The sequence below is a fragment of the Alexandromys fortis genome, unplaced genomic scaffold (genome assembly GCF_014885135.2).
Source record: "Alexandromys fortis isolate MF-2015 unplaced genomic scaffold, M_Fortis_MF-2015_v1.1 scaffold_141, whole genome shotgun sequence".
NCBI classification, from domain to species: domain Eukaryota; kingdom Metazoa; phylum Chordata; class Mammalia; order Rodentia; family Cricetidae; genus Alexandromys; species Alexandromys fortis.
Genome location: NW_026068060.1, coordinates 2,690,470 through 2,711,720, shown reverse-complemented (window position 1 = coordinate 2,711,720; position 21,251 = coordinate 2,690,470). Strand labels below are relative to the sequence as shown.

The window sequence follows — 21,251 nt, the reverse complement described above, 5'->3', positions numbered from 1 at the left end:
GCCACACCTGGTTCCCTGGATAGCTGGAATGTGAGGCGTGTTCTGCTAATAGATTAACAGTTAATTAGGTGAGGGGCAGATTCTGTCAATAGAACATAATTATGGGTGTGAGGTTCCCTGCAGACTCCCTAGGGTGATGGTTCCTGTAATGATTGGGGGGAAATGGCTCCTGACAATGTAGTTACTATTAAACACCCAGCCTATGCCTTTTGTGGGGTCTTGTGTTTGTATTTCCTTTCCTAGAGACTGACTTTGTCATCCTACTCATTGTGTTCAGTCACATGAAATGTCTATAGACAAACAGTATGAAATAAAGCCTCACCTATAGGAAGACATTGGTTCAGTAAAGTCTATTAAAATAGAGTACACAAAGAAGCAGTGGGGGTAGGTTATCTAGATAATATTTTACTAGGATCTCCTTTCCAGAATTAGTAATATAACAAAAGATTATTTTAAAAGCCCCAAAGATATCTTGATATAGATTTACTCTACCTGCGGTTAGACAGAAAGGTAGCCAATCCTTCCCATAAGCCTGTCTATACTTATTCATTTTCCTCATTCTCCAGGTTTTTCCCTGTCTTTTAGCTTTGTCTGTGATGTGGAATACTCTCTTTATAATGAGAGAATGAAATAGGGCCATTACACTAAAAGACATACCCTATCCATCAGTTTCTAGTAGCTACCAACGTATGATCAAATGTGGTTTATCTTGGAGAATGAAATTTTAATGGAAAATGAAGCTCCCACACTGATAGTGGCAGTATGGTGAATTATTTTCTTCTTTAATGTCACACTTCGCTAGACACATTTCACAGAACAGTGAATCATGCTTAAAACAAGCAGCCTATACTTTAATGACAGAACATAATGCTGCAGAGGTGAATAGTAAGTGTTGGCAGTCCTAACTTTTTCTTCCAGCACCCTCTCTCAGGTGCCTGATGGACAATTCACAAAGTTAATTTGCTGTTTTATAGATTGGAACGTGGGACCCAGCCAGTGGCCTAAATATGACAGAAAGTCAGAAAGGGAAGCCAGCGAACATCACAGACTCCCTGTCTAATCGTTCTTTGATTGTTACCACCATTTTGGTAAGTTTTTGTTTCTCGATTATTTTAGATGGATGTAGATAGAAAATAACATTTTAATAGGAATACTAATGAGCAGAATGCACTGTATTATAGTAATTTAGCAATTACTGTAAAACAGAGAACTCAATGTTTATTCAGTCCACATTTTATTTTGTTAATCTTCTGTGATATGTCATATGAATATTTGAGGTATCTGTATTGAAAAACAGCTTTATGTGTTATTGGAAATCTTTACAGTTATACATAATTTACTACTATTAATAAATTGCCAACATTCAGATTTGAAAACCTTTTAGACATGTAGAAGTAAATAATTAAATGAATAGCCAAATGTAAATTCTTTTACTAAAACTGTATTTCACAGTACATAGAAATTATTTTTCAATATTTTTTATGAAAATTACATTTCTTTCTTGTTTTCAATTTTATTGTTTCCAGCTCGATTAATAGCTCTCATATTACTAATTTTCTTTATGCAATAAAATAGAAAGTAATTTTAAAAACCAGAAACATTTCACGGCTACCATAATTAAACCAATGTTGATAAATTAGATATTTTACCAATAAAATAATTACATGTTTTAATTAGATTGCTAGTAATGATCATTTATGACATTTACAAAGAAGAATCTTAATTTTAGTATAAGCAGTAGCTTTTGGATTATTTAGTCAGTATTTTCTATTGTCAAGACAGTTAACTAGTGACTTTTCTATGTTTCTCTTGACCAGAAGAAACAAAGCTAGCATCTCAGAAAAGCCCTGTAAATTCTTAGCATCCATAATCTCTAAAATTGAGTAAAATGACAAATCAGGCCAGGAAAAATCATATTTTTGATCTTAGTAGCAAGAATGGATGTCAAAACTGGAGGCATTCAAAATAGAATAGTTTGGATTAAAAGTTTTTAATAGTGAAGCAATGCTGGCAACAATGATCTAACAGCCTTGGTGTAATGAGGTTTTTTTATTCTCTAGCTGAGGATTTCAGACTCTTCTTTATCTTATCTAAAACCTTAAGACCCTCTTCAACCTAATATTAGTCTTCCCCCTTTTTCTTTTTAAGGATAACCTCTATGTGCACAAAACAAGAATAATTCTTCAGCAAAACTTTAGTATAGACAATAACATATTTGACTTATTGTTCATCAAATCATTTGTCCACGATGTCATGACCTCCTATTAGGATTGTTTCAGCAGATATGTACTCTGCTGCTGAGAGCCAGCCTATTCTCCTGGGGTTTTTATTGTATCTATGCAATATTACTATTTTTCTGATTTCATACTATACAAACTTTTAAATAATTCACAATGGTCATAGATAGTTCATCCTTGACAGTCAAGTCTTTTACAGTCTTAACTCTTCCCACTCTATCTTCGTTTCCTCATCAGTAATCTGTGTTCTGATTGAACTGGGATAGCCAGGTACCCTTCTATTGTGATTGCTTAAACATTGCTCTCTCTCTCTCTCTCTCTCTCTCTCTCTCNTCTCTCTCTCTCTCTCTCTCTCTCTCTCTCTCTCTCTCTCTCTCTCTCTCTCTCGCAAATGTTCTTCTCCAATTGTGATATTTTTGCATTTTCACTTATATACAATTCCGAATTAAAAAAAAGTTTGTTTTACATGTGCATCATCTTCCAAAATATTAATGAAAAACAGAACTTGCCTCTGTCTCTCTATTTTACAACATGTGTTCCACGAATATTACAGAGTAAAGATCATCTGTAACTTTCTGTAATCTGGGCCTTTTGTCCTCCCAAACAAACTACCAAATGTAACCTTTATTTTATAACAACAAACCTTTACTCAGTTTTTTCTATTTTCTCCTTATATTTCAATATCAACTCATCTTTCTAGCCTCATGTCTGAGGTGTACATCCCAGGAAGGACTGTAGTCATTCTGCTTAAATGAGTGCTGGGCTGGGAAACAGTGTGCCTTACACTCACATTTTCTCTCATCACAGTTACCAGGTATTACAAAGGGCTTTTTAATTTGTGCATTTTTTTATGTGCCTTTATTGTAAAATTACACGATAGCAATACTCAAACTTTATTTTTTTTGTTTCTTACTGCCACAGTGCCATTTATATAACACAATTAATATTTATCAATATTCATAAAAATAACCAATGATAATTAAATTGAAATTATAGAAAATATTACCTTTTAATGATCATATTTAAATATTTTTAAATATTCAGGCTACTTAATTTGTCTAGGAAAAGGAATTAATCATATCACATATTTTTTTTAATATTTCTTAATGACTTAGGACTATTTAAAAAAAACAAATTTATACAGATTTTTCTCAATCATAAACAACTTTGTATTTGTTAATATGCAAGTACCATTTCATTACAGCTTTTGTTTGTCTTGTTGTACTAGGGGTTGAACTTAGGTGATTGGATATCCTATACAAGTAGGCTAGCTTATTTTAAGACAGGGTATTGTTAAGTACTAAAGCTAGTCTAGATCTATAGCTATTGCTCAGGCTGTCTTTGACTTTGTGATCAGCTCAGACTCCCCTATAGTTTAGATTGCATGTTTGCTTTAGCAAGGCAAGATAACTGAGAATTATATCAGAGTCAGCTATAAGCCAAAAAATATTAACACTACAATGCTGAAAGCAAACTTGAATAATTTGAAATAACATCTCTGTATTTTAGTCTTGGCTATATTATTTGTAAAATTTCCACAGATAGTAGTGATTTGCAGTGGTACTGGACAATCACCGGTAGGTTCAGCATTCCTTAAAACTAATGTAATTATCTACTGGACAATCACCGGTAGGTTCAGCATTCCTTAAAACTAATGTATTTATCTATCAAATATGTATGATGCCTTTTTTACATTTTTGAGTATTCCAATATGCTAGTTCTTAAAAGATCCTATCATGTCCTAAAAGGAAAAAAAAAATCCTATCTCTTTATCCCTAATGTTTTTTGTTGTTTATTTGTTTGTTTTACTGTTGATGTTTTGAGTAATACTCTAGCCATTAAGAATATATAATAAAAAATGGAATAAATTTGCAGTGATTATTTATCATGTCTATATTGAACCATTACAATATCTTGACATGTAATTCATAGGTGTGATATCTGATTGAACTATTAATTACTTCCTGTCTTCAGCAGCTTGAATTGTATTTCTGATACCATGAAAGCTATATAGAAATCAAGGGGCTTTTAGAATATCCAGTTCACATTCATTCAGGTTCTGTGTTCTCAGTGTACTGTGTCTTCAACAATAGGGACTTCTGCTTCTGAGAGGCAACCAAGTGTAATGGCAATAGTCTATATTGATTTAAGAGTTACTTGCAATACCAACCATTTGAAAGGAGGTTTCTTATGCCTGGTACTGGGTTTTTGTTATTCTATGACTTATGTTCAGAGCATTGCCAGTTGAAGTCCCTTTAAGTTATATATGTGCACATACACACATTTATGCATAAATACACTTACTGTATTGTGTATAATTTTAAGTAAGTATAAAATATGTTTCCATGAAGGTTTAATCTTCCAACTTTGATGATATTTGTTCTTTGTCCTTCCTTCTTCTGTACTGAACTTCTTTTCTACCCCTAAGTTGGAACTCCATTTTTCTGTTTTATAATATTTGTATTCTGTTTTACTAAACAAAACATATGTTCATTGAATAATGATGATACACTAACAATTTTGTACTGAAAGTTATATTTGATTAATAGAATATATTTAGAGCTCATACACATTTGTAATTACAATGATGTACACAGGAAACTTCATATATGGACATACATTGCCTGTATTATGAAAATGAAAAAGTTGAATCCTTGATGCTTTAATTACAGGTTTATTCTGAAGCTATGGGTAGAAAAATGTCACATTAAGACTCATTAAAAGATTGGCAGTTATAGATTTTTATTATATATTATATTATCATATTGTTTAAGTGAATTAGAGGTTGTCAATCATCCTCCAATAATTATGGAGGATACTATACTAGCATAGAATACTTAGACAGGATTCCAGTACTAGGCATTGTTTTCCTCTTCTTAAAATGGTTTATGGTGTAATTAGATATCTGTTGGTTTCTTCCAAGGTATATATGTGTTATGACTGCACTTTAGTGTTATTCTGATCAGATACATCTAAAACAGTCCTGAAACTAAAGTTCAGGGAACACTATAGAAAAGGAGGAAGTAAGACAGTTAAGAGCCAGAGGATCAGGCAGTTTGATGTCAGATTATGTTTCCTAGAACTTTAGTAGCTACACCATAATGTCTCAACAATATGTATTCTTCTCTCAGGAAATAACAAACCAATTGGTTTTCCAGTGTCAAATAGTTAACCATGAAAAAAAATATATATTCAAGTAACATTATACAGATGGAACAGGTAATATTTAAGAATATATATATTCTTAAATATATAAATAAATATATAAAAAGGACAAATATTTTAAATAGAGTAGAGATGTGTATAGAAGAGGGTTTGAAATAATGAAAGGAAAGGGACAAATATATTTTAATCTATAAATTCTAGAATCTTAGAGTTCTATTTCTACTGATGAGTTCCATAAACAAAAGCAACTTGTGGAGGAAAGGTTTTATATTATTTTACAATTCCAGGTAACAGTCTATTCCTGCAGGGAAGTTGGAGTAGATACTCAAGCAGGGCAAAAATCTTTAGGCAATCAATGAAGCAGAAACTATGGGAAATTGCTGTTTATTGGCTTGCTTGTTGTGGCTTGCTCAGCTTGCTTGCGTCCCCCATTCAGTCTGGCACCACCCACAGAAGAGAAGACTTTTTACATCAAAGTTTAATCAAAAAAAAATCTCTACAGGCTTGCCTTCATGCCAATCTTAAGGAAAAAATTTTCTTAATTAAGATTTTCACTTTCTAGACATGTCTAGTTTTGTGCCAAGTTGACAAAAACACTACATAGAGCAGCTGAAGCCCAAAGTTCAAGAAGAATTCAACGAGAAGTGAGAACAGCGCAGTCTCTAACACATAAAAAGATTTCAGGTGATTTTAAGATGTCCATGAAGACTAGGATTGGCACAGTGACTTGTGTAGCAACTTTATGCGAATGGAATATGTGTATATGGTCAATTATAATCTGCAACAGCAGACATTTATAGCATGCTTTCTCAAAGCATTTGCCATAAATTTTAGCTTTCAGAATCATCTTCTTTTAAAATAAGGTCATGTACCACTATACCATGCAATTCACTTTCTTTCTTTAGTCTGCTCTACTATTTATATATGTTTTGTTTTAGAGTATTTTGGCTTTATGTATATCTATGCACCATGTGCATACCTGATCACCATTAAGTGCAGAAAAGGGAAGTTTCATCTTAAGGAATTGTAGTTTCAGATGTTTTTGAGTGACCATATGGTTGATGGGAGCTGATTTTAGGTCTTTTTAAAGATCAGTAAATGTTTTTAACCACTGAACCACCTCTTCAGCCCCAAATTTTCATAATAATCTTTTAAAGTAGATACAATTGTTCACAGTTTTATAGGTTAGGAAAATAATATATAGAATGCCTAGAAAATATATATTTTATACATTGATCATGGCTACTTATCTGCAAGGTGGAGTAGTAGGAAGTCCTTCAAATTATCTGGCTACCATAAACTACTAATACTACAAAATGAGATTTGTAAGTTTTTAGTAATCTACTATGGACAAGGGGAAAAACTTATAACTAGCAACAAAATTTCACCTTGACTGAGAGCAATTTACCTAAAACAATGGTTATCATTATTTATCTCCTATACTCTAGAACAGTGTTGTCTTTTTTATACATCCTTAATACTTCCCTTTTCTCCTTTATAGAGGAGAGTACTTGGGCACCATTTCTTCAATGTTTTAAGCTTCCGGTTTCTGTACATGCCTGACAGAGCTCAGTTCTCTTTCATCCTCTTTGGGTAAAAAGCTCATATTTCCCTAGGCAAATCAAATAGTATTGGGTATCATCACAGTTTTCTCTTTTGAACTGAAAATCAAAACTGTGATGCTTGAAATTATTTTTAGACTCTCCCCTCAGTAACAGGTGTTAGACCTGTTGTAGGAGGTCTCCTCCTTGAAAACACACACACACACACACACACACACACACAGAAATTGTATTAATTAAATTACTGCTTGGCCAGTTAGTTATAGCTTCATATTGGCTAACTCTTACATCTTAATTTAATCCATTTCTATAATCCTCACCCACCTCTATTCTGCCCTGCACAGGCCAAGACAGTTTATTAACCAATGGTATTCACAGTATACAGAGGAGAATCTCACATCACCTCCTCCTGTCTGTTTAGATAGAAAGGAAGGTTTTAATTTTAACATACAGCAAAATTTACATACAGCAAAACAGGTATTAAATAAGAATTATAGTTACAATATTAATATCTATTTTATCTTTTATCATCACCAAGGAAAACTAAAGTTATTTATTCTTCCACTCCATCAAAGACTCCAGAAGGATATAATATTACCTAAGTAAATAGGAATTACATTGTAAGAAACTTCTAAAACTGTAGATTTCACAGAGACATCTTACTGCCCAGATAGTCATCCAGAGTTCTTCTGTATCTTTGTGGCATCCATCTTTAGCCTACAGGCCTATAGTATGCTGCAAAATTTTCCATGAAGCAGGACATTTCAAAGACAGTTTCACCTATATTAGAAGTTTATAAGTCACTTTCTTCTGTATCCTGCAGAATGTCTGGCAGACTATTTAATGAACGGGGAATCCTGAAAGACATCTCACCATTAGCAAGTTTAGCAGGCATTTCTCTGTGGGTCCTGTATATCCAGTTCATACAGCATACCATCAAGCAGTCCAGACAGGAGCAGTTTCTTGCCCAAATGGCTAAGAAACACCATAAGAAGCTCTAAGTTGCCCACTTCCTCTTGAAGTAATTGGTCTCCCAGGAACAGATGTGTCTTATTGTCATAAAAAGTCTTAAGCTCTTAAAACATTTTAAATGCCATATTCTGAAGGTCTCTGAAATATTGAAGAATACCTATCTAACTGAACTATATCTGTATATCTAGAAAACCTAATTAACATGACTAGAAGCTTGACTATTATAGAAGATTATCTATTAACCTATATTAAATATACACTACATTTTAAAATAGCTGTACAAACATCATACCTTAATCAAGAGCAGACATACATATTATAAAGTTGGCTTTAAATTTTTATCAATAAACCAACATTCATACCAATGTAAATTTCCCTTTAAACATAAACAAACATTTATAAACAATATTTGGGAATTTGGATGTAGTTGTCTCCAAACTGCTTTCTGCTTTTTGTTGGGGAAAGTAATTTTTGAGGGGTGTTCATGGTAACCTCTCTTGGGGTCTTGTTCCATAATACCACATTAGTCTGGAAGGATTACATAGGTTCTCATCCTCTGTGGAAACAAAAGAGGAATCTCTTTTCCAAAGCAACAAATTCTTAGATATTTTGAAATCAAGATATCTTTAGAGTAATTATGCTGGTTTAGTTTAACAGTCTGTACAATAAAATGTCTCTCTGTACTTCATTTGCAGTCAAAAAATTTAAAGAAAACACAATAGTATACATTAAATTATACTGAATTTTCCATCTTTATGTGGCTTATTTTTTAGTCACTTTTAATTTATGATTATCTGTACTGTCTCTTTAAAAGAGACCTTTTTCTTTAAATAATTTACTTTGTTTTATAACTCTCTATTTTTTTTCTTCTCTCTCCTAAGTTTACATGCATTTATCTAACACTGTGACCTACTTAGAAGTCTTTTCCATTTGAATTTGTTTTATTGTGTATCTTTAATCCTTTTCTGACCAGGACTGCTTTTTAAAATGCTAAGCATTCCTTAAAAACCTGGGCTGTGGCATTTCTAGGGCAAATATGGCCCTGCCTGCTACCTCTGTCCAGTCCAACAGAGTGGAAGTCTGTTCACTGACTCTGAGACTGCTGTATGGTAACCATCCTCACCATCTCAACTCTGGTAACCAGTTGGCTCATACTGTCACCAAGTAACTTGCAGCATGCTGCCCACAAAACCCATTTAAATGCAAAGCCTCCTGAAAGAGCCAGAGTTTGTACCGGCAGCATGACTTTTTTTCCTGCTATCGCTGAATCAGGAAAACCTCTTTTAAGGGAGAAGTGGCATGCTGCCAGCAAGCAGAGACCATATGAAAAAAACAAATAATGTGGCTAAACTTTTGTGTGTGTGTGTGTGTGTGTGTGTGTCTAGAATTCCTTTCCAAGCCCTCTCAGGTTTTAAGTGGATTTAGCTAGCACACATTTGAGTGCCAATTCGTTGTCAGAGGCTACTTGTTTGTTCCCTGCTTCTCAGTCCTGAAATAATCACCCAGAAACTGCCTTCATTAAATCGCTGCTTGGCCCCTTAGCTATACTTTCTTATTGTCTAACTTTTACATCTTAATTTAGCCCATTTCTATTAATCTGTCTATCACCGCATGGCTATGACTTACTGGGTAATGTTCCAGCATCTGTCTTCAGCAGGGCTATATAACTTTTCCTAACTCTGCCTTCTTTCTCCCAGCATTCAGTTTAGTTTCCCCTACCTACCTCTATTCTGCCCTGAGCAGGCCTACGGCAGTTTTTTAACCAATAATATTATTGTTTTTATTACGTGGAATAAAATACACATTTATACTAGGAAATAAATTCATTTTAGAAAGCATCAAATATTTTTAAGTGCCTATGTCTTTAATATTTGAAATAGGAGGAATGATATTACAAGCCTGGAGATTAATTGATCTAAATTTGCCATCTCAAACTCAGGTCTCCCCACTTTTCAACTTCCTACTGTGCTTCCCCAGACTATATTGAACATCACAGTTAAAGTGAAATTATTCTTGAAAGTCTTTGTTTCTATTTTCAATTTTGGGTTTCTGTTTTCATTTATGATACTTTATGTAAACTTGTATGGGAAGGATCTTCTTTCCCTATGTTTTCTTTAATTCAATGCTTTACCTCCTATTGAAATATGTTGAGTACTTCCCACTGTTTTGCTTTGTGTAAGAACTGATTTTTGTTCATCAAGAGATTGCTTTCCTTTACATGCAACTGTACATTTACTCTCCTTCCTCACTATAAAACCTAGTATACAAACGACAGCCTTGGAGTTCTGTAGACTTCTTTGGAAAGCATTTGCTCTCTGGAAAACTTTTCCCTATAGTTCAAGGAATTTAATGTGTTTGCCCCTAACTTAGCCTGTTCCCTTTGGTGATCTGGAAGGTTGTATATTGCAGTGTCCAGTTTACTTCTTAGGCTGATAAGCTGTTTTTTTTTTCCCATGTATTAGACACAGACTTATCTGAGAAAAAAAAAAAAAAACAACAACAAATGACAATAGAAGAGTTCAGGATATAAAAGATAGATGTGACCAAGACATCAACCTAATTAGGTTTGCAACTTTTCCTGTACTATCAACAAAATCATGTTTCTAGAATTGCTGTCTTTCCCCCTCTGATTCTTCCCTTTCTATTATGAGAGAAGGATTATCAAGTATGTAATTCTTCTCAGAGAGTTGAATAGCATTTAGCTTCAGAAATTCAGACACTGAATCTTTCCCAAGAAAAGAATTTTATCTTTACAATCTGCATACAATTTCTAAGTAGCTTTACACACATATTGAAAAGATAATAAAATCATAATAATTTAAGGAATATAGACTGTGTATATACAATATTTACACCTTAAATGTTTAATATGTGAGATGACAGGAACTCATTCAAATTTAATTTCCTTACACCTGTTCACTCACTCAAACTACTTGTTCAAAGGCAGCATAAATTTCCACACTATATTTTTTGTTGCATTTCAAAGATTATGTTTGCATCACAATTCTCCCTTTCCTTTCCTTCCTTCCTACCCCAGCTATTTAACTCTATTTTTTTTGTCATTTTCTTAGTTAGATACCTGAGAAACTATTTAATGATGTAATTAACATACATGAAGATCAGGAATAAGATCAAAGAAGAGGTGGTAAAAATATTACAAACCAGAGGACTAGACGCCAGCTGATGGATAGTGTTCTCTAGACATGACCTGAAAACTGTACCCTTTAAGAGTCAGCAGTATGGTTGTCTAAATGAACCCCAAATAATGACAATACAGGTTGACATGCCACTGTTAACAGCAGAAATTTCATAGAGTTTCATCTTTAGATGAAGAACATGTAGTAAATGGTTGCCAAAAATGGGAGTGTCATTTCTTCAGGTATACTTGCCCACATAGGTTGTTGATTCCCAAGTTGTTAGCTCTGAATACATGTACATATAACAAAGCTAAATAAACTTAGATTTTTTTTGTCATTTTAGTTGTTTGTTTTTGTATGTTCTGTATGTGTGGGGGGGGTAGAAAGAAATAGCGTGACTAATAATTAAAGAGAAAGTTATGAATTGGAAGGAAGCAAGGGATAGTTGAGGTGTTAAGTGTAGAAGTAATATAGATGCTTTGTTCACATTCAAAGTGCTCAAAAATAAATTAAAAAATATAGGAAACCAAAAGACAATATTAAAATTTTTAAGTGAAATTAGTAATGAGTTTAAAAAATCTGTTACTTTAATTTTTAAAGCCTTGTAAATTACCAATACATAAAAACAAATGCCCATGTATATTCTTGGCATTTTTCTTAAATTTTCTACGATGATGAAACTTTTAAATATTTTAATTTTGGACTATATTGTTATTCAATATTAGTTATCAAACATTTAGCATATATTAGAATAAATACATCTGTTCCTTTCCTATTTTTATTTATGTGAAATAGCTTTCTCTATCTGAAGTTGGTATCATTCTTTAAGAGGAAGGTGTGTTTTATGGAAGCAATCATTAATGGATCCTGTTTTCTGTTGGATTTCACGTTGTTTTGTCGAAAAATTGAGACCATTAATGTTAGGGTCCTTTGTGAATGATGTCCATTAATCTTTGTCATTCTTTGTATCTCTTATATTTTCTTAGACCTCATAGTATTAATTTTCCAGGAATTGTTTTGATCCTTTCTGATTACTGGCATATTCCTTTTGATATCCTTATTTGATCTACTTTTGAGGTCATAAATCCATTAGACTGTTTGTGTCATTAAATGTTTTCATTTTTTTCTATTAATTCCAGTAGATATTTTGCTTGGTATAATTATGGCTTAGCACTTATGGTCCTTCAGAACTCAGAATACATTTTCCCAAGTACTTCTTGGCCTTATAATTTTCATATTTTTATGTACTTGAATTCACACATGTCTCTATCCTGTTCTCTTGAAGTTTTAATGTTCTTTCTTTTATAATTTTGGTGCTTTAGACATAATATGTCATTGGGAGTTTCCTTTTGAGTATTGTCTATTTGTTATTATGTAGCCTTTTTGTACCTGAGTGAACATCTCTTTCTCCATGTATGGGGCATATTTTTCTATGGCTTTGTTAAAAATATTCTTTGACTTTGACTTTGGTGTGGGTATTTCTTTGTCTATATCCACCACCCAAATAATTTGATTGAGGCAGATTTTCTTTCTTTTTTCCTCACTTCTTTCCTTCCATTTTCATTTTCTTTCTTTCTTTTTAAATTCATTAACTATTCATTTTGGGGGGCGGGAAAAAAGGGTTTATTTGGCTTAGACTTCCACATCACCATTCATCATGGGAGGAAGTCAGGACAGGAACACAAACATGGCAGGAACCAGGAAACAAGAGCTGATACAGAGGCCAATGAGGATGGTTTGCGATTACTAGCATGCCCATCAAGGTTTGCTTAGTCTGTTTTCTTCTTCTTCTTCTTCTTCTTCTTCTTCTTCTTCTTCTTCTTCTTCTTCTTCTTCTTCTTCTTCTTCTTCTTCTTCTTCTTCTTCTTCTTCTTCTTCTCCTCCTTCTCCTTCTCCTTCTCCTTCTTTTTCTTCTTTTACTTTTTTATTACTTAAAAAAATTGGCAATCCAAATTTCCACTCCCGCCTCTCTTCCCAGTCCCTTTAACTATTCTTTAAGTAGGGGCATTTGCTATGCTAAAGGGAGATTGTATTTGGGTAGAAAAGTCATTTTTCTCAGGATCTGGGGTCATATTCCTTATCTTTTGAGAGTCAGCTTCTGTGGACAGCCCCAGTCATTTTCTTTTGGGGGGAGGGGGCAGGATGGGTGTTTCCAGACAGATTTCTCTGTGTAGCTTTGGTGCCTGCCTTGGAACTAGCTCTTGTAGACCAGTCTGGCCTCAAGCTCACAGAGATCTGCCTGGCTTTGCCTTCTGAGTGCAAGGATTAAGGGCATATGCCACCACTGCCCAACCCCAGTTACTCTCTTTTTTCTTATTTATTTATTTATTTATTTATTTATTTTTCAAAACAGGGCTTCTCTATAGCTTTAGAGTCTATCCTGGAACTAGCTCTTGTAGACCAGACTGGTCTCAGAGATCCGCCTGCCCTTGCCTCCTGAATGGGGGGATTAAAGTGGTGCACCACCACTGCCCAGCCCCAGTCACTTTCTTATTGTTAACATCCCCAATCTTGACACCTCTTCCTTTGGTTTCTATTGTGGCTTTCTGCTCAGAAGTCCTACTCTGGTCAGCCTAGCCCTGTTCTTTCTTCAATAGCCTTTCAGGACTGTGGAACTCTACATAAGTACCTTACCTTGAGCCAACTCCAACCTCCTCCCTGCTTCCACAGCTCTTTATCAAGTGTTGTGGGACCTGTGTCTCACCTTACCCTGGCTCAGCTCTGTTCCTATATCCAGGTCTAAACCTTCTGTTCACTGTTGTGGGACTCCCCATTCCTCTGCTATCTGTTTTGTGTCAGCTTCTGCCCCTTCCCTGACTCCACAATTTCTGATTGCAAAGTGGAATTCCCCATACATGATTCACTTCCAACATCTTCCTTGCTTCCCCAGGTTTTGCTGCAAGTTCTGGAACTCCTGATGTCTGGGAAGCTCATCTGTGGGTCCCTACACCTGGGTTCATTATCTCTTAGCTTCAGTTTCTTTCCAACTTTAGTTTCCTATCGGAGATTCTAGTAGTCTCCTACTCAATTATGCCAAACGCTTTAAGTGTTGTTTTGTTTTGTTGATATTTAGGTTGTTTTAAAAACCAAGTTTTACAATTTAGGCAATTAAACTATGACCTGTTTATTCTAGGAATGTCCTACAAAGATTGTGTTAACCAACCATTGTTTAACAAATGACATATGTGATTTGTTCATGACTTTTACTAAATAGAACATTCTTACGAAGCCTACTCTGAGAGGGAATGTATCTAGGAAAGAGATGGCAACACTCAAGAATCATATATGGAGTGTCTTGGAGATAGATGAGATGGAGCAAAAATCTACTGAGAAAAGTGTATGACAGTTTAGGAGTAAAAGCCTGGAGGCAGGATGCTGTCATTACTGGAGGATACTGGGGGAAAGAGTGAGCTTTATTGATTCATGGAAGAATGAAGATGTTGTCAATACATTTTGTGCCATCAAATCTTAATAATAAATTGGGGTCAGTGATGAAATGCAGCTGAGAGATTAGCTAATAGGTACAATTTCCTTTCTCACTGAAATGTTTACTGGACAGCAATGAAATGGTGCATGTGATTGAATTGAATGCCAATGCCTCACCCTTCTGCTCTCCTTTTCTTATGAATTTTGTTAGTGGAGAATTTAATGACTAAAGTACAAATATCAGCAGAAAGACAATAACAACCAAGATCCAGATTAATACTGATAATCATGTAAAAGCTAGAGTTTTCTTTATTTAAGTATGCATTCTAATCACCATATCAATTTCTCCTTTAAACATTTGCTTTTCTGGAATGGACACTTTACTAAAATACAAGTGAACAGCACATTAGCAAGGCCTTTGTCCTTCCTACAAAAGTTATTGCAAATATACCACAGAGCCCTTTCTTTTCTAGGATGGAATTTTCAGTTGAATACGTACTTCTTTCTGCAACACAGACATGTTTATCCTATGTAAGGTCCTGGTTGATGTTTTGTAGTCATAAGAGCAAAACCAAAAAATATTTTCCAGGATTTTAGTTATGGCCAACAATGACTTAGGTATATTAACTCTGTGTACCTTGCAAGCTAAATTATTTTTCTGAAATGGGATAAACCCACGCTGTAACAACTAAAAATGTGATTGTGCCTACATAGTTTATTGATGTATTTTAATGTGTGCTTGAGAATCTACAATGTAAAAGAATAACTTTGAGTGTCATGGTGACCACAAACAACCAAAAGTAACAATAACAAAAAAAAAAACCCTTGGGTTTTCTAGATTGCCTCAGAATATTCCTATTAAAAACAAATACAAAAAAACTAATTTCCTATAGGTAATGTATTGAAGTTAATGCTAAATAAAGCTAACTCATGATGTTGTTGCTGAAAATTAAGTAGCAGATTCTGAGTGCTGTTCACCTCTCCCTATATGTCCAATGTCAAAATTACTTTTTAATAGTATCTTGAGAAACTATATGCAAGATATACAAAATATCATGAGATATAAGATTTTCCTGAAAAGAGAAAAGTTTATGAAGCCATCTGTAGGTTCTTCATCAGTTTTTGATTCTAACATTTTTATGGTCTTTTGGTCTTCAGTTCTTTTTTAGTTTCCTCCTGCCAGCTGCAAAAGTTTTCCACCTTCCTCCTGGCATTCTTACCTCCCATTGTGATAACCTGTTGTGCACCTTTGTTTTCTGATGAAAGTGCTAATTAGCTATGGCAGCATTCAGACTTTAAGAGTCACTGAGAGCAAAAGGTAATTGAAAGCCCAGATTCAACAATGGCAGGCCAGGAATCTGGACCCTAACTCTATACAAGTAAAAGCACCTTAGTTAGGAATGTCAAAGGCTAAATTAAACAGTAGTATATAGTCAATGAAGTAGTAGCTAACTCCAGCTTTATTTTTCTTATAGATGATTTATTCTTTCTTGTGACTGGGTTTTGAAAATTTATTTTTCCCTTCAATCATTTGGTTTCTGAGTAGTTTTTATCCTGCAACATTAGGGGATTGTGAAAAATTGAGATGCAATGAAATTATTTTCCAGTTAAACTTATTGTCAGTTAATTCCCTCAAATCACTTTCTCTTTTTGAGATCAAAGTTTTTGTTTTTTTATTGTTTCCTTATGAAATGTCCTTAATTTTGTTTAGGAAAAAGTGATTGAAGATCAGTTTAGAATGGTAAAATGTAATTTAGACAAGAGGTGATGATTATTATGAGAGCTGAATTGCAATTACAAATACAAAACTATATTTTCTGAAAAGAATACAAGGTAATAAAACAAGTAAATGCATTTTGCTAATATTAGCAATATTGGACTCAATAAGTTTTGCAGTTTTTAACTTTGATTACTAAGTGACATGGGTACATGCTTAAGAAGTGAATTTTATATGTAAAATGTAACTGCTTTTCTGCTGCAAATGTTTTGAAAGAAGTCGAAACACTTCTTGAACTATAAAACACTTAAGTATTATGTTTCCTGCTATTGATAAATTTAAAATACTTTTCAAATCATCTATCAATTATGAGATCCCTTCTAGTCAGGAATAGTAATCAATATTGCCTATGAATGAAAATTATTATTTCTAAATGTCATGCTTCTTAATGAAATATTAAGGAAAAACAAAACCAAAATAACAACTATTTTAAAGTTCCTACTGATAACATTTTCTGAAGAAGCCAATTAAATATATTGAGGTTGTTAATACTATATAATGCTAAATCATGATTGTGAATAGTACATGAGATTCTTGCTCTATAGTCTTTTCAAAGGAGTTTGATTATGGCTTGTTGCCTGGCTGACAGATGGCCATTCTCACATGCCAGCTGTCACATTGACAAAGAGGCCTGGGTAGTGACTTTAGGAAAGCTATTTAGTATATCCCCAAGTTGGACCTGAAGGAAAGCTGAAGAGATAATATACAGCATCTCCCTTTCCAAAAAGACTGGTCTTTTGTTATAGGTGTCCTTCATATGCTTTATTTGTAATTCAAATTCACATTTTCAGGTTTGATACATCTCTGTAGAAAGTCTGGTGCTGGTTTAAATGTAAAAGGACTTATCTAAACAAAATATCCCCTATGATGGTGACAATGACCAGTGTCATCATTAATCTTGTTAACTATTAGCATCATCTTTTCTTTCCACAAATTAGACTGCTCAAAGATTGCAAATCAACTTTTGAAAACTGCAGTTTTATAAACACATTTTGTTAGGAATCTTCATATCATAGTGTGAGGAGAATGTTCTTATATTTTTCTTTTGGCACTGATTGCTCTTATCTTATAACTATATTCCACAAGTATAGGATAATTTAATTTTGATTATATTTTGTAATTGTTCCTGAGATAATATTTAATCCAAGAGCTTTCTGCTTACAGATTAAATAAAATCAACCAAAGGTCAAGAGGCAGAGCAAGCAACCAGTGAAAGGGAAAAAAAATAAACCTAGAGAATAAGAGGGAGTCAGGAGGATGGGTAGAGATTGCACACTATAGTAGGCAAAGGAAACTTTGAGTATCTGAAGGCAATACTTTGTGTTGTTCCAAACAAATCTCTTATTTCTTCTGTTTCTGTTCTAATTCTCCTGTCTTCCTAATTTTCCTACCTTCTTCTCCTCTAGCCTAAAAATTCTCTCTCCCCTCGGAGCTTGAAACAACGAAAAAAATTACAAGAGTTAACCTCTCATTGGTCAAAGGCACATTCCTAGGGTAAGCAATGAAGCACTTAGCCATTTGCCATGGCAACACAGGGTTTCAAAGTTTCAGGAGTAAGATCATGACCAGAAAGAGAGGGAAGCACATGCCCAGTGACAAACTTTGAGGCAAGAGTCTATTTTTAGCAGACTTGGCAAGTGAAGAATTGGCATGCTTTTCATAGGGTGCTTTGTGTAGTAACATTGGTTGGACATCTGCAATTCTGATCTAGTGCATAGCTGGAAAGTTTTAAGCTTATGATTTATTTACAAAAATCATTTAGTCTAGCTTGAATTTGCTCTGAGGTGGAAGTGAGCTAATTGTGAGGATTTGGTCTGAGCAAAAGGAAGAAGGCTCTTAAGTATCTACAATCCTCATAGGCTAATAGATCTAGTTAAAAAGCATGTCACAGTATATTTTTTAATATGAAAATTATGCAGCTAAATGAAAATCATCTTTGTGATCACACATATATACATGTACGCCCAATAGGTGTAATATTTACATGAGATAACACATAAGCAGTGGGCTTACACCCCAAAAAATGAAGTAATACATGAGAGAAATTACAGATACAAGTGACCAGCTATCAGAACAATTATGCATCTCTCCGCTGACTGCCATCCCCATTAAAAAATTTATCTTACCAAGGTTGAGATCAGCCAAGGTCTGTGAAAACAAATGTAGATATTTAGAAGGAATTTACAACCTGACCATTGAGCAAATCAATAATAGGAGGGTCTGTCCTAGGGTTTATGATCACCACAGCTATGGGCTTTGAATTTGATTGATTATTTATTATAAAAAGATATTTTCAGATAACATGTTTTGATCATGTTTTCCCTTCCCATCCCTCCCTAGAAACTACCTTTTTCCTTCGCATCCAAAACATGTTTTCTTTCAGAAATAAACCCCAAACTCAGAAACAAAAAATCAAAACAAGCAAATAAAAATATAAAATTAAACTAAATGAACCAATTAGAGCCCATCTCCTCATACTCATAAAACCACAAAACTTGTTTTGTATGGACACAGGGACTTTCCTAGAGTGTGGTTCATAGAACTAATGACAACCCATAGGAGAAAGTTGATTTTCTTCTTTGTCATCAGGTATCAGATGTAAGTAGCTTCTTAAATAGAAAGGAGGAAGTTGGAGGAATACAAAATAAAATAAACTTTAAATATATATTACTTTATTTTCCTGTGTCATATTTATCTATGTGGAATTTACATATGTAGTTCTTGAACTCAGAAGAATGTTCCTACTGGAGATAAGGATCAGATTCTCTGGTAGTTGACATTGTGTGTCTTAGCATGAGTACTAATGCACGTCCATTAAGTATATTCTGTTGTTGATTCTTCTCAATGTGTGTGTGTTCAGTTTGGCTTGACTAACAAATACAAATCCAGTGCTGACAGGAAGATTAAAAGATTTTGAAATAAGCCAGGCATGGTGGTTGATGCCTTTAATCCCAGCACTCTGGGATTTAAAGGATGGCCAAGAGGATCTCTGCAAATTCAGGGCCAACCCGGATTATGTGTAGAGTTCCAAAATGGATTCCAGAGCTACACAGAGAAACCCTGTCTTGAAAAAAAAAAAAAAAAAGATTTTGAAATAGGAAATAATAAGCAGGCTGTTCTTGATTTTCCATAATGTGATCTCTAGATAAGTCCATTGTTAAGGTGATTATGATGAGGCTGGAAAAGGTGGATTGTTGATATTACCCCGTGACACTAAAAATTATCATCTTGTATATTGCGGTGTCATTTGAAAGCAAAGTTTACTGGATTAGCCTTTCTTTCACACTGTTCCAATCTCCAAATGGTTACCTGAACCCCCATTAAGAAAGGTACTGAAAAAAAAAAAAAAAAGAAAGAAAGAAAGAAAGGTACTGTGACTGCTTGTAAAGTTTGGAAGTTCCTATGTGTTTGAGGAGGATTTCTTTGTATCTTTACAACCACAGTGCATTTAAAACTATGTCAGGTACTTCCAACTCAACTTCTCTCTCAGATAGATATCTGATTCCTAAGACTCGAGTTCCTGTTCTTTAAATACAATCTGATTACCTGACATTGATTCCTAATTGATTCTTTTCACATGAGTCTTCTGTGGTAGTCTAAATGAATTACTCTTACTTCAATTTACGCTTCCACAATGAGGGAAGAGAGAAGTGCAGAGTGCTTTCGCCAATTTGAAGCTCCTATTTAGCCTCAATGAAATCACTAAATCATCTGCTTTTTGCTCATAAATCCAGAATAATGATGTATGCGTCTTTATTTATCATTTTATTAGTTGTAATTCCATTGAAGTTTATGTATAATGCCATTGATTAATCCCTGAAAGGAATAAATATTCTTAACATTTTAAATCTCATAAATAGTATGTTTTGATATTTCTGTAGACCCTATATGTTTTTGCTAATAAAACAAAACAAAACAAAAAAAAACCTTGTGATTTCTTTTTACTCTTGTTTTAGAATGAGCCTGCATTGACCATTTTTGTTTCTCATTTGTGTTTTATTGGTTTTTGTTTTTTTCCAAAGAATAAATAGAATACAGTGACATTATAAAAATGTTATTTGGTAAGCATTTTTGTTATATGAAAAATAATTTCTTCTTTACTTACCTGTAATTAGAAGCAAAGAAAATAAAATGTATAATTTCATATATGTCTTAGTTTTGTTTTCTTAATTTGTACCTGCTGTTTTTAACTTTTAAGATGTCTGCTTTTTGGACAGTAAAATCCTGTCTGATTTTTTTATTGATTTTTATTGAGCTCTACATTTTTCTCTGCTCCCCTCCCTGCCTCTCCCCTCCCCTACAACCTTCTCCCAAGGTCCTCATGCTCCCAATTTACTCAAGAGATCTTGTCTTTTTCTACTTCTCATGTAAATTAGATCCATGTATGTCTCTCTTATGGTCCTCATTTTTGTCTACGTTCTCTGGGATTGTGATTTGTGGATTGGTTTTCTTTGCTTTATGTTTAAAAAGCACCTCTGAGTGTGTACATGTGATAAGTGTCTTTCTGGGTCTGGGTTAGCTCACTCAAAATGATGTTTGTCTGATCTTGAACAGAAATGAAACAGAAATTTCATAGCACAACATTCATTTTCTGTGTCCCATAGCCACAGCTTTTGCGTTCATTGTTTACTTCAGAATTTTAGGTGTTCTCCATAGATTTGTAGTTAAGTCATAGGAGAATTTCTAAGAGGATTTTTGTGGATAAATAAAGGTCAGACATACAAACTTAGGTAAAGTTCACTAGTGTCCTTGTCACGGCTCTATCGCCTTGAAGAGACACCATGACCAAGACACCTCAATGTAGTGGCATTTCATTTGTATTTTAATAATTAAAGCTTGCCTGAAGGTCAGAAAAGCAAAACAGCCAGTCACTGGATGTTACTTCTACCTCACTGTAACCCCTGCTCTAATGCCACATGCTAAGGTACAGTTCACGAGTTAGGCAAAAGGCTGAAGATTGAATCTCTCTCTCTCT

At 34.1% G+C, this 21,251-nt stretch overlaps 1 protein-coding gene across 4 annotated transcripts in view; it reads left to right on the top strand.

Annotated features, from left to right (window-relative positions):
- Positions 1 to 21,251, top strand: part of Grik2 (glutamate ionotropic receptor kainate type subunit 2) — a 600,544-nt gene that overhangs the window by 371,319 nt on the left and 207,974 nt on the right. For all 4 annotated transcript variants that reach the window (XM_050120166.1, XM_050120163.1, XM_050120164.1 and 1 more), the window contains exon 10: positions 975 to 1,088. In XM_050120166.1, the coding sequence (XP_049976123.1) occupies positions 975 to 1,088 (114 nt within the window). The remainder of the gene's footprint in view (positions 1 to 974; positions 1,089 to 21,251) is intronic.